We start from the raw sequence: 15,111 nt of genomic DNA on the forward strand, positions 1-15,111 counted from the left end.
TCTACCAATAGTCATTGATGCTGTTGCAGCTACTAAACCCTCTACCAATAGTCATTGATGTTGTTGCAGCTACTAAACCCACTACCAATAGTCATTGATGTTGTTGCCTCTACTAAACCCACTACCAATAGTCATTGATGTTGTTGCTGCTACTAAACCCACTACCAATAGTCATTGATGTTGTTGCCTCTACTAAACCCTCTACCAATAGTAATTGTTGCTGCTACTAAACCCACTACCAATAGTCATTGTTGCTGCTACTAAACCCTCTACCAATAGTCATTGTTGCTGCTACTAAACCCTCTACCAATAGTCATTGTTGCTGCTACTAAACCCACTACCAATAGTCATTGTTGCTGCTACTAAACCCTCTACCAATAGTCATTGTTGCTGCTACTAAACCCTCTACCAATAGTCATTGTTGCTGCTACTAAACCCTCTACCAATAGTCATTGTTGCTGCTACTAAACCCACTACCAATAGTCATTGTTGCTGCTACTAAACCCTCTACCAATAGTCATTGTTGCTGCTACTTAACCCTCTGCCAATGTGTAGTTGGATTAATGCTGTTGTTTTCCTGGGGAAATTAAATGGTCTGCCCTACTCAGCTAAGTAAATAACAGTGAAAGCCATTCCCAGGAATACATTCCATCTCTAGTTAGTGTTTGGCAATGTCTATTTTAGTCCAACAAAATGCACACCTTGATCCATTTAATTGCAGATCCAAAAGAAATTAAACAGTAAATTAACTTTGTCATCAACCCTGAAGAAGGCTTTCAATACAAAAATATGAATATTTCAATATTTCACTCCATCCTGTTGGTTTCAGTGGCAGGTGTTAGCTAGTCTCTCGACTCAGACTGGGGGGTATGTTTTGACATTCTGACAGTGAAGAGAGTTCCCTGAATACATTCCCTTCAATGCTAGGTAAATAAACTTGTCTAGCAGGGACAACTTTATGTAAATAGTGTATGGGAAACTAAAAGTTGTTTTGCACTGCTGATGATGCTGACGGCTGTTGATAGAAGCAATTATTATCAAGGGAAGTAATCAAAACATTGTGTTTCCATTAAGAAATGCACTGGAGAATACCCAAAGTCATGGTTTCTCTAATACATTCACTTTACAAAGTAGGCTATCACATGTTCTAACCTTATTTTAACTTGCCTGGTCCCAGATCTGTTTGTGCTGTATAGCCAACTTCCATAAGATCTGTTTGTGCTGTATAGCCAACTTCCATCAGATCTGGGATCAGGCTATATCATATTTTACTTCTAATAAAGCCAATGGTTTCTTGATGAATAGTATTTTTTTGCAGGGCCTTCGTTCCTCTTGAAGCCCCACCTAATCAGAATGGTACCCAGTGGGAAAAGATGCAGTATCTGTTTGAGGAGCTGGGGAACAACCGTAAGTATTGTCTGACTGGTAACACTTCACAGTAAGGTGCATTTAAATAACACTTTACAGTAAGGTACACTTTAAATAACACTTTACAGTAAGGTACGCTTTAAATAACACTTTACAGTAAGGTACGCTTTAAATAACACTTTACAGTAAGGTACGCTTTAAATAACACTTTACAGTAAGGTACGCTTTAAATAACACTTTACAGTAAGGTACGCTTTAAATAACACTTTACAGTAAGGTACGCTTTAAATAACACTTTACAGTAAAGTACGCTTTAAATAACACTTTACAGTAAGGTACGCTTTAAATAACACTTTACAGTAAGGTACGCTTTAAATAACACTTTACAGTAAGGTACGCTTTAAATAACACTTTACAGTAAGGTACGCTTTAAATAACACTTTACAGTAAGGTACGCTTTAAATAACACTTTACAGTAAGGTACGCTTTAAATATCACTTTACATTTAGGTATGGTTTAAATAACACTTTACATTTAGGTATGGTTTAAATAACACTTTACATTTAGGTATGGTTTAAATAACACTTTACATTTAGGTATGGTTTAAATATCACTTTACATTTAGGTATGGTTTACACATCACTTTACATTTAGGTACGCTTTAAATATCACTTTACATTTAGGTATGGTTTAAATAACACTTTACATTTAGGTATGGTTTAAATAACACTTTACATTTAGGTATGGTTTAAATATCACTTTACATTTAGGTATGGTTTAAATAACACTTTACATTTAGGTATGGTTTACACATCACTTTACATTTAGGTATGGTTTACATATCACTTTACATTTAGGTATGGTTTACATATCACTTTACATTTAGGTATGGTTTACATATCACTTTACATTTAGGTATGGTTTACATATCACTTTACATTTAGGTATGGTTTACATACCACTTTACATTTAGGTACAGTTTAAAAGTTCTACCAAAATGACAATTATACAATTCCTAACAAAGTTTTAACTGTTTAAAAGTGATTTATAAACTACATATTAACTGTTTATAAGGGATTTATAAACTACATACTAACTGTTTATAACCTACTTATAAACCATTTACAGTCACTTCTTAATGTGATGTGTTACCACCTCACTTATGCTTCAATGTGGTTTCCACACTCAGTCCTTTGATCAGATAGCCCTCGTGAATGACCCAGCACATCACTCACTTGTCTCAGTGTGCTTGGTAATGAATCTCCATTTAGTGGTGGTATTGAAAAGCTGTATGGACCAGACAGAGCGATGGATGGATGGCTGACACAAGGCTGCATACTGAGGTGACGTGTGGACTTGGCAGAGGCAACATTTTCCCTCGTCAATGTCAACCATCCTCATTGTGCCACTCGCAACCATCTGTCTCCTGGAAAAAAAGGGAGAAAACCTCCCTTGCTTTGATGTGTCACTCAAGAAAGACGGTTCTCTCTTCACTGCAGAACTGTGACGAGTATGACCCCTTCCCTCTATAGCAGTTCACACGTATATATATATATTTATCTATTTCTCCTAACGTGACTTGCATTTGAATGTGCCAGTCCAAGTTGAGTGGTCCTCTATGGTCCTCATATGTATGCTGTCTGTGTGGGTCCATGTGAATGTCTATGTACACTGTATGTAGACCTAATGCCTGTGTACACTGTATGTAGGACCTAATGCCTGTGTACACTGTATGTAGACCTAATGTCTATGTACACTGTATGTAGACCTAATGCCTGTGTACACTGTATGTAGGACCTAATGTCTGTGTACACTGTATGTAGACCTAATGTCTGTGTACACTGTATGTAGACCTAATGTCTATGTACACTGTATGTAGACCTAATGTCTATGTACACTGTATGTAGGACTAATGCCTGTGTACACTGTACTTGTTAGATCTTGGGCTTCCAGATAGTCGTGACAGAGCCAGGTTTATAGCCAACCAGGTGAATTAATAAGTAGTCCTTTAATGGTGGGTTTACAGTTGGAGCAGAGCATGAAGAGGCAGCAGCCGGGATCATGTTGTGCACAGCTCCAAGAGAGGAATCAGGAGGCTCTCTCTGCTCCGGAGCATCTGGGGATCAGGGGAGGAAGTTAACCCATCTGTCACACTCTTCCCACTGTGGCCTGCAGTCAGATCCTGGCCCTGTCCGCCTCTTCTACCCCTCCCGACCTCCCTTCTGATACCCCTCCTACCCCTCAATTCCCTCTGACCCTCTCCTCACCCTTCCTGACTGTCCTCCCACCTCTCCCCTCTCTCTGACCCTCTCCTCACCCTTCCTGACTGTACTCCCACCTCTCCCCTCTCTCTGACCCTCTCCTCACCCTTCCTGGCTGTCCTCCCACCTCTCTTCTCTCTCCAATGCTTTCCTCATCCTTCCTGACTGTCCTCCCACCTCTCTTCTCTCTCCAATGCTTTCCTCACCCTTCCTGACCATCCTCCCACCTCTCCCCTCTCTCCAAGCCTTTCCTCACCCTTCCTGACTGTCCTCCCACCTCTCCCCTCTCTCCAATGCTTTCCTCACCCTTCCTGACTGTCCTCCCACCTCTCCCCTCTCTCCAATGCTTTCCTCACCCTTCCTGACTGACTCCTCCCACCTCCCCCCTCTCTCCAAGCCTTTCCTCACCCTTCCTGACTCCTCCCACCATGCCTGACCTCTTCCTCAGGGCTATTGATCTTCTACTGCAGCCTCCCTTCCTGTGGGGAAATGTCAGTGTTGCTCAGGAGGAAGCGTCTGTCCCCCAAATGGCACCCTATTCCCTTCATAGTGCACTACTTTTGACCAGTGCCCTGTTTTAAAAGTAGTGTAATATACAGTACAGTGAATAGGGTGCAATTTGGGACCCATACTACATTAAGGCAGGATCATCCCTCTGCTAATTCCCCCTCTCTCTCCTACTCCAGATGGGAGGTTAATTGAGCTTGGGGGAAGACGCTCCTCACTAAGTCAGCCTCCCGACCCCGGCCCTGCAAACCGCTAATTTAGGCCACAAACTGCAGCGACTGCAGCTCAAATGGGGTGGCCATTACATTATCCACAATGGTGCAATGAGGCATGCCGGTGTAGAAATCCCCTCAGCGACTTGGCTACATCCCAAATTGCTCCCTATTACCCTTCTGGGCCATGGTCAAAAGTAGCGCACTATGTAGGGAGTAGGGTGCCGTTTGGGACGCCGTCAATAGCTGCTTGGAATTGCTTGTGCTTTCTTGCAGAGCTTGTAGGTTGAAGCAGGGCTAGTAGGTTGAAGCAGGGCTAGTAGGTTGAAGCAGGGCTTGTAGGTTGAAGCAGGGCTTGTAGGTTGAAGCAGGGCTTGTAGGTTGAAGCAGGGCTAGTAGGTTGAAACAGGGCTTGTAGGTTGAAGCAGGGCTTGTAGGTTGAAGCAGGGCTTGTAGGTTGAAGCAGGGCTTGTAGGTTGAAGCAGGGCTTGTAGGTTGAAGCAGAGCTTGTAGGTTGAAGCAGAGCTTGTAGGTTGAAGCAGGGCTAGTAGGTTGAAGCAGGGCTAGTAGGTTGAAGCAGGGCTTGTAGGTTAAAGCAGGGCTTGTAGGTTGAAGCAGGGCTAGTAGGTTGAAGCAGGGCTAGTAGGTTGAAGCAGGGCTTGTAGGATGAAGCAGGGCTTGTAGGTTGAAGCAGGGCTAGTAGGTTGAAACAGGGCTTGTAGGTTGAAACAGGGCTTGTAGGTTGAAGCAGAGCTTGTAGGTTGAAGCAGGGCTAGTAGGTTGAAGCAGGGCTTGACTGTTGCATCTGGGACATGGGTTGGTTCCTATTTTGTGCAGTGAAGACTGACTATTGGTTCCAATCTTTTCTAGACCTGGTCTCTGAATGTCACTTTCTTTTCTAACGCCAGTCATCTGTGTGTGGTTTTAATACGCTCAAGGGCGTGCTCTCCAGTCAACCATTCTTCCCTCTGTTTCTCTGAGAGGATCAGTCAGGGTGGTAATTTATCTCTCCCTGCATTTCCCAAAGTGGATAGACACTCTCCTTCCCCTCCCCTCTTCCCTCCTTCCCCTCCAACTCTTTGAGCGAGAGAGACTCCACAGTAATCCAATGATATAGCCTTGAGTGACTGTGTGTGGCAGAGAGCTACTGTCCTCTCCTCTGAGGGGTGTTAAGGCTGTCGCAGACTCTCATATCCTGGTCCCACATCCAGTCTTCTCTCTGAGCCTCGCAACCATACTGGAGACATAATAATTCATTTTCAACCAAAATGTAAAGGCTATATGTAATTTAGCAGGTGCTTATCAAAAGTGTTTTTGTGAAACCACCTAGCCTATTTCTACATTCCTAACAAAAGTCAGAGTATAATGAGTGTATAATGATTTCATATATGGGATTGGATCCGCGGCCCTGTCTTAGCTATCATCACTCTCTTACCCATAGTTATCCACAACCCTGGGTTAGCTATCACCCCCCTCTTACCAAAAGTTACCACGACCCTGGCTTAGCTATCACCACTCTCTTACCAATTGTTACCCACGACCCTGGCTTAGCTATCACCACTCTCTTACCAAAGGTTACCATGACCCTGGGTTAGCTATCACCACTCTCTTACCAATAGTCAACCACGACCCTGGCTTAGCTATCACCACTCTCTTACCAATAGTTACCCACGACCCTGGTCTTACCAATAGTTACCCACGGTTTTGCTACCACCACTGTCTTACCAAAAGTTACCACGACCCTAGCTTAGCTATCACCACTCTCTTACCAATAGTCACCCACGACCCTGGCTTAGCTATCACCACTCTCTTACCAATAGTTACCCACGACCCTGGTCTTACCAATAGTTACCCACGGTTTTGCTACCACCACTCTCTTACCAATAGTCACCCACGACCCTGGCTTAGCTATCACCACTCTCTTACCAATAGTTACCCACGACCCTGGTCTTACCAATAGTTATCCACAGTTTTGCTACCACCACCCACTTACAAATAGTCACCACGACTCTGGCTTTGCTATCATCACTCTCTTGCCAATAGTCACCCACCACCCTGGTCTTACCAATAGTTACCCACGGTTTTGCTACCACCACCCTCTTACCAATAGTCACCTGCGACCCTGGCTTAGCTACACCACCCTCTTACCAATAGTCACCCACGACCCTGGCTTAGCTATCACCACTCTCTTGCCAATAGTCATCCACAACCCTGGTTTTGCTAGCACCACCCTCTTACCAATACTCAATCGGTACCCTGGTTTTGTTAGCATCACCCTCTTACCAATAGTCAATCAGTACCCTGGTCGTGCTGGTACCACCCTCTTACCAATAGTCAATCGGTACCCTGGTTGTGCTAGCACCACCCTCTTACCAATAGTCAATCGGTACCCTGGTTATGCTAGCACCACCCTCTTACCAATAGTCAATCGGTACCCTGGTTGTGCTAGCACCACCCTCTTACCAATAGTCAATCGGTACCCTGGTTGTGCTAGTACCACCCTCTTACCAATAGTCAATCGGTACCCTGGTTGTGCTAGCACCACCCTCTTACCAATAGTCAATCGGTACCCTGGTTGTGCTAGCACCACCCTCTTACCAATAGTCAATCGGTACCCTGGTTGTGCTAGCACCACCCTCTTACCAATAGTCAATCGGTACCCTGGTTGTGCTAGCACCACCCTCTTACCAATAGTCAATCGGTACCCTGGTTGTGCTAGCACCACCCTCTTACCAATAGTCAATCGGTACCCTGGTTGTACTAGCACCACCCTCTTACCAATAGTCAATCGGTACCCTGGTTGTGCTAGCACCACCCTCTTACCAATAGTCAATCGGTACCCTGGTTGTGCTAGCACCACCCTCTTACCAATAGTCAATCGGTACCCTGGTTGTACTAGCACCACCCTCTTACCAATAGTTAATCGGTACCCTGGTTATGCTAGCACCACCCTCTTACCAATAGTCAATCGGTACCCTGGTTGTGCTAGCACCACCCTCTTACCAATAGTCAATCGGTACCCTGGTTGTGCTAGCACCACCCTCTTACTAATAATCAGTATTAAAATGAACTTGTTTTTCACAATCAACACCTGAAACACCTTATGCTTCATTACCTTCCAGGTGTGTTCCCTGGATCAGAGCAGTGGGCCAGGGAACACACACACAACCACAGACACACACAACCACCGCGTTCGTGTTCGTGTTCCCTGGCCCACTGCTCTGATCGTGGTGTGTCCCAGTGCATAATGTCTACCCCGAAGGGCTTTCTGTTTCACATCAACTAAATGGGGTCAAATGCTCCCCAGAGATTCAGGGTGTAATGGTGACTGGTTACAACAGAACAGAAGCCGTCTGTGTCTTTCATGCTTGCAAAACATTCTATCCTCAGCGGTTCACTGCCATGAAATTATTAATTATTTGAATGATCAGTCAGTGATTCATTCCATTTAAATTAATGATCAGTTCAATTTGAGCTATTTTATTTTTCTGGCTGGGTCTCGTCTCTCAGGATCCGTTGAGTGAATTTCTGTTTCGTTTTGGAAAAGCATAAAAAAAGCCTGTAAGGCAAAAGCATCCTTGTTCCTGTCAGTAATGAGGCTACGGTAGTTTTCAGTTGCGTAGGGGAAGGTTTCAGTCTGGCTGGATTGGATATATAGCATAGACATAACAAGACTGCATCTCAAATGCCATGGGTCCTGGTTAAAAGTAGTGCACTATATACAGTTGAAGTCGGAAGTTTACATACACCTTAGACAAAAACATTCCAACTCTGTTTTTCACAATTCTTGACATTTAATCCTAGTAAAAATTCCCTGTTTTAGGTCAGTTAGGATCACCACTTTATTTTAAGAATGTGAAATGTCAGAATAATAGTAAAGAGTGATTTATTTCAGCGTTTATTTATTTCATCACATTCCCAGTGGGTCAGAAGTTTACATACACTCAATTAGTATTTGGTAACATTGCCTTTAAATTGTTTAACTTGGGTTAAACGTTTCGGGTAGCCTTCCACAACCTTCCCACAATAAGTTGGGTGAATGTTGGCCCTTTCCTCCTGACAGAGCTGGTGTTTATACTAGTTTCTTTTGATTTTCCCATGATGTCAAGCAAAGAGGCACTGAGTTTGAAGGTAGGCCTTGAAATACATCCACAGGTACACCTCCAATTGACTCATGATGTCAATTAGCCTATCAGAAGCTTCTAAAGCCATGACATAATTTTCTGGAATTTTCCAAGCTGTTTAAAGGCACAATTCTGACCCACTGGAATTGTGATAGAATAAGTGAAATAATCTGTCTGTAAACAATTGTTGGAGAAATTACTTGTGTCAAGCTGTCCTTTAGATTAAAGGAAATATATGAAACATATTATCAGGGAACTACTCACCAACCCCCCCCCCCCCCCCCCACCTCAGTGGGGCGGCAGAGTAGCCTAGTGGTTAGAGCGTTGGACTAGTAACCGGAAGGTTGCAAGTTCAAACCCCCGAGCTGACAAGGTACAAATCTGTCGTTCTGCCCCTGAACAGGCAGTTAACCCACTGTTCCTAGGCCGTCATTGAAAATAAGAATTTGTTCTTAACTGACTTGCCTAGTTAAATAAAGGTAAAAAAAATAAAATAATTAAGTACAGAAATAGTAATGACACATGATTAAAACAATACTATGGTCACTGGTGAAGGGTTTTATTCTCCTTGACCCCTGTTCCATATTCCCCCTTTAAACACGCTGTAAACACCTATACTGTATGACAGGATTGCTTGGATATCTACTACTATCCATGTACAGTTCGATAAATATCTTGTGTTTGATCTTGTGCTTGAACCTTAAGGGGCATAACAGCAGTATTTTTCCATGGTTCGCCATGATAATCTCACCAGCTATTTGAACAGACAGAACCCCCCCAGGTCTTACACCAACATGTCTCAGACAGCTTCTCACCTTTGCTCTACATCAAATCAAATCATATTTATTTATATAGCCCTTCGTACATCAGCTGATATCTCAAAGTGCTGTACAGAAACTCAGCCTAAAACCCCAAACAGCAAGCAATGCAGGTGTAGAATCCACTTCCACCTGTGTGTGTGTGTCTCTCTCTCTACATCCACTTCCACCTGTGTGTGTGTGTCTCTCTCTCTACATCCACTTCCACCTGTGTGTGTGTGTCTCTCTCTCTACATCCACTTCCACCTGTGTGTGTGTGTCTCTCTCTCTACATCCACTTCCAGCTGTGTGTGTGTGTCTCTCTCTCTACATCCACTTCCACCTGTGTGTGTGTGTCTCTCTCTCTACATCCACTTCCACCTGTGTGTGTGTGTGTCTCTCTCTACATCCACTTCCACCTGTGTGTGTGTGTGTGTGTCTCTCTCTCTACATCCACTTCCACCTGTGTGTGTGTGTGTCTCTCTCTCTACATCCACTTCCACCTGTGTGTGAGTGTCTCTCTCTCTACATCCACTTCCACCTGTGTGTGTGTCTCTCTCTCTCCACTTCCACCTGTGTGTGTGTGTGTGTGTCTCTCTCTCCACTTCCACCACTCACCACCACCTGCATGCCTACTAATCCAGTTGCAGCTTTAGTGTGCGTGTCCATATCCGCATGATTCCATCTCTGCTACAGACAGGAAGGAGAAGCAGCCGAGTGCTGTCTGGGAGTGCTGTCTGGGAGTGCTGGGGCTGAAGCAGCTGTTTTAATAAACACTTCTCCTCACTGCATCGGTGGAAGGTAGGAAGGCTCCTCTCCTCGGTGTACACAGAGCCTGAAGGGCCATGGCTATATGCACTAGGAGATAAGGGGTTCCTGATCTCATTCCTGCACTTAGAGATTCCTGCAGAGTTGGATAGAAGGCACATTTACCACAAAGCCTGTTTTGCATGGGCATTAAAGGCTTTATGGATGTATGCCTGTTCAGACTACACAGTCTAGCACTGTAGGTGGTGGTATGCATATTTTCAGTTTGTTTACAATTCGCCAATGAAGAATAATAATAAGAAAATGAACTACTTTAAAATGGTGATAGCCCCCAGTGGTGCTGCTGAGAGTGGTGAAGGTTTGCCTTCTCTCCATATCTATGGAACCTAGCTTTCTTCTGCTGATGCTGAGAGTGGTGGAGGTTTGCCTTCTCTCCATATCTATGGAACCTAGCTTTCTTCTGCTGATGCTGAGAGTGGTGGAGGTTTGCCTTCTCTCCATGTCCATGGAGCCTAGCTTTCTTCTGCTGATGCTGAGAGTGGTGGAGGTTTGCCTTCTCTCCATATCTATGGAACCTAGCTTTCTTCTGCTGATGCTGAGAGTGGTGGAGGTTTGCCTTCTCTCCATATCTATGGAACCTAGCTTTCTTCTGCTGATGCTGAGAGTGGTGGAGGTTTGCCTTCTCTCCATATCTATGGAACCTAGCTTTCTTCTTCTTCAGATGTGGAGCACCACGCCTGGTAATAGACTTTATTCTCTCTGTCTAATCCCCTGAAAAAACTGATTTAATAAACCCAAAGCCGACAGAAGCAGCAGACATAACATCCCCCGGTCTGTCTCTTTGTGAGGGGACTTCACTGATGCTGTCCTCTGCAGAACCTGCTCAGTGTATTGTCTCTCGTACTTACTAAGCTCAGACACTTAACAAAAGCTGGAGGAGATCACAAAGGAAAACACCTATTCAAATGTTAATGCTCATTTCAGGCTGTCAGACTTCAAACGGGTTGGTTCTTTTCCCCGTTATGTCCACACGACAATTAAGCGCAAGTATTTAATTTATATGCATTTTCCTCCCGTGTCTGTGTCCTGGAAAAGTCCTAGTCTACAAAAGGGGTTTGCGAGAAACGGAAACGCAGCGTCTATCTTGGTGATGTCATCAGTAAATAAAGTAAATAAAAGAGTTTGTTGTTTTTGATGATCAAACGAAGTAGGATGATTGAGCAGCCTGGTAGGCAGCAGGATACTGTAATATCTAGGATAACATGACAGGTGATCTCGACACCACTAGGCATACCTGGGTTCAAATACTATTTCAAATCATTTCCAGTAATTTTAGTGTTTGTTTTAGCCTGTCTGGAGTGCCAGATGGGATGGGTTTGCACTGTTGGGACTTCCACATCTGTTGTGCCAGGAAAGCTCAATTTAGCCCAGCTAAAGTATTACAAATATATTTGAACCCAGGTAATGGTGGAACAGTACAGAGAACCAGGGTAAAACCAGGGTAAAACCAGCACGAAGAGTAACAATTACGGGCAACCATTACAATAGTTACAAGACTACAAATCCTGGCCATCTGGCACTCCAGGTTGTCAGGGTTTATTTGATTTATTTTAAGGCTAAATCAAATAAAACCATTTCAAATAGTATTTGATCCCAGGTCTGCTGTTAGGCACATCAGGGCTTAGGCCTGCTTCTGAGGGCCAGAGGGGGAACTGTGGCAAGAACCAGGGGGAACCATGAGGGGCCAACAGTGGGGCTGCTTTTAGCCCACTCTTCCCTGACAGTTGGGATCCTATCATGGGAGAGAGGCGATCACTCTACCCATCAATCTTTCTGTCTTCTGGGTGTTCTGGCTTCATCCCTGACAGCTGTTCTGACTGACACCCACTGTCCTTCATCCATGACGGGTAGCCCCGGCCCCCTTCTCATCAAATGGCCGTTCTTCTTCTCCATCAAAGGTGACACAGATCAAGCTAATCAACAGGACAGAGAGCCAGGCGTTTGGCTTTGTTAATATTCTGCACTCTTGGATTGTTTAGGATCTATAATCGTATTAGATTTTTCTCAACATCAATCAATTTATAATCAAATCAAATGTTTTTCATAAAGCTATTTTTACATCATCAGTTGTCACAAAGTGCTTTACAGACACCCAGCCTAAAACCCTACAGAACATCCATTTGAAATGTTCTTTACAAATGGTAAAGGACACTTCTGTTAATATGCTGAACTCTGAAATAATATACTGGGATAACATGAGTGCTTTCTTTATGTCATGTTTCATATAATTCTGTCTGTAGCATTTGAAATGACATTAGACCGTTCTAAATGTATTTTTCCTGACGTACCGAAAAAGTTTGATGTTTTGAGGCCAAAAGTATCTGTGACCTTTCTGTGACAACCCTTGAACCAGAGATGAAATGGGGGAATGAATGGAAACAAATCAAACATGTACATTATCTGAAACAGGCATCTCTTTCAGCTGATTGAAATATCTCAAGTGTCCATTCATCATTTCAGTTACAGTTACAAGAAGACAACAGAATAGGACATGCTCTCACTGTTTGGCATCTACTTACAATGTTTTTTTGTGCTCTCTCTCTTTCTCTTTCTCTTTCTCTCGCTCTCTCTCTCTCTCTCTCTCTCTCTCTCTCTCTCTCGCTCTCTCTCTCGCGCTCTCTCGCTCGCTCTCGCTCTCTCGCTCTCTCTCTCCTACAGATGGTGTACCAGCCCTGTCTTTCTCCATCAGCTCCTTGACCTTGATTGGCATGTTGGCAGTGATCACTTACACGAGTCTGTGTGTGTGTGTTTTCATCACTTACATTGTGTGTGTCCTGGCAGTGATCACTTACAGGGTGAGTGAGTGGGGACCAGGGACCTTCGACGGGTGGCCGATGGCCGCTGTCACTTCATTGATTTGCATGTGGCTCGAGAGGGCCATAACCGCACATAAAATATTCTAATCTTCCAAGGGGAAAGGTTCCAAGTGTTACCGGTCCAGTGGCTTAAAGGGACATGACCTCCCTGTCTGTTCAGTCATGTATGTAGGCTGAGACCCATGACCTTGGTGCTGCTAACGCCACATTCTAACCAACTGAACTACACAGTATTTCTACTACTACCAGTACTACTACTACTACTACTACTACTACCTCTACTACCACCACTACCATTAATACCACTACTACTACCACTTCTACCACCACCACCATTACCAGTACTAATACTACTACTACTACTACTACCTCTACTACCACCACTACCATTAATACCACTACTACTACCACTTCTACCACCACCACCACCACCATTACCACTACTACTACTACTACTACTACTACTACCTCTACTACCACCACTACCATTACTACCACTACTACTACCACTTCTACCACCACCATTACCACTACTACTACTACTACTACTACTACTACCTCTACTACCACCACTACCATTACTACCACTACTTCTACCACTTCTACCACCACCATTACCACTACTACTACTACTACTACTACTACCTCTACTACCACCACTGCCATTACTACCACTACCACTACTACTACCACTACTACCACCATTACCAGTACTACTACTACTACTACTACCTCTACTACCACTACTACTACCACCACTACTACTACCCTTACCACTACTACCAACATTACCACTACCAGTACCACCACTACTACTACTACTACTACCATTACTACCACCACTACTACTACCACCACTACCATTACCACCACTACCACCACTACTACTACTACCTTTACCACTACTATTACCACTACTACTACCATTACTACCACTACCATTACCACTACTACTACTACCATTACCACTACTACTACTACCACCATTACCACTACCAGTACCACTACTACTACTACTACTACTACTACGATTACTACCACCACTACAACTACTACTACCACCGCTACCATTACTACCACTACTACCACCATCACCATTACCACTACTACTACCACTACCATTACTACCACTACCACCACCATTACCACTACTACTACCACTACCATTACTACCACTACCACCACCATTACCACTACTGCTACCACCACCATTACCACTACTGCTACTACCACTCCCACTGCTGCTACTCCCACTGCTACCACTACTGCTACTACCACTCCCACTGCTACTACCACTACTACCACTACTGCTACCATTACCAGTACAACTATTGCTACTGCTACCACTACCACCACCACCACCACTACTAGTACTACTACTACTACTACTACCACCACTACTAATACCATTACTACTACTAATGCCATTACTACTACTACTGCTACTACTACTACTACTACTACCACTACTAATACCATTACTACTACTATCACCACTACTAATTCCATTACTACTGCTACCACTACCACTACTATTTTATTTTATTTTACCTTTATTTAACCAGGTAGGCAAGTTGAGAACAAGTTCTCATTTACAATTGCGACCTGGCCAAGATAAAGCAAAGCAGTTCGACAGATAAAACGACACAGAGTTACACATGGAGTAAAAACAAACATACAGTCAATAATGCAGTATAAACAAGTCTATATACTACCACTACTATTACCACTACTACTACCATTACTACCACTACCATTACCACTACTACTACTACCATTACCACTACTACTACTACCACCATTACCACTACCAGTACCACTACTACTACTACTACTACTACTACTACTACGATTACTACCACCACTACAACTACTACTACCACCGCTACCATTACTACCACTACTACCACCATTACCACTACTACTACCACTACCATTACTACCACTACCACCACCATTACCACTACTACTACCACTACCATTACCAATACTGCTACCACCACCATTACCACTACTGCTACTACCACTCCCACTGCTGCTACTCCCACTGCTACCACTACTGCTACTACCACTCCCACTGCTACTACCACTACTACCACTACTGCTACCATTACCAGTACAACTATTGCTACTGCTACCACTACCACCACTACTACTACTACTACTACTACTACTACTACCACCACTACTAATACCAT

The 15,111-nt window shown here is 43.8% G+C and overlaps 1 protein-coding gene across 1 annotated transcript in view; it reads left to right on the forward strand.

The window, feature by feature from the left end:
• Positions 1-15,111, forward strand: part of LOC116363223 (probable lysosomal cobalamin transporter) — a 118,625-nt gene that overhangs the window by 61,400 nt on the left and 42,114 nt on the right. The window contains exons 4-5 of the mRNA XM_031817028.1: positions 1,319-1,407; positions 12,756-12,892. Of these exons, the coding sequence (XP_031672888.1) occupies positions 1,374-1,407; positions 12,756-12,892 (171 nt within the window). The 5' untranslated portion in view covers positions 1,319-1,373. The remainder of the gene's footprint in view (positions 1-1,318; positions 1,408-12,755; positions 12,893-15,111) is intronic.

The sequence above is a fragment of the Oncorhynchus kisutch genome, unplaced genomic scaffold, assembly GCF_002021735.2.
Source record: "Oncorhynchus kisutch isolate 150728-3 unplaced genomic scaffold, Okis_V2 scaffold915, whole genome shotgun sequence".
In the NCBI taxonomy this organism is placed as follows: domain Eukaryota; kingdom Metazoa; phylum Chordata; class Actinopteri; order Salmoniformes; family Salmonidae; genus Oncorhynchus; species Oncorhynchus kisutch.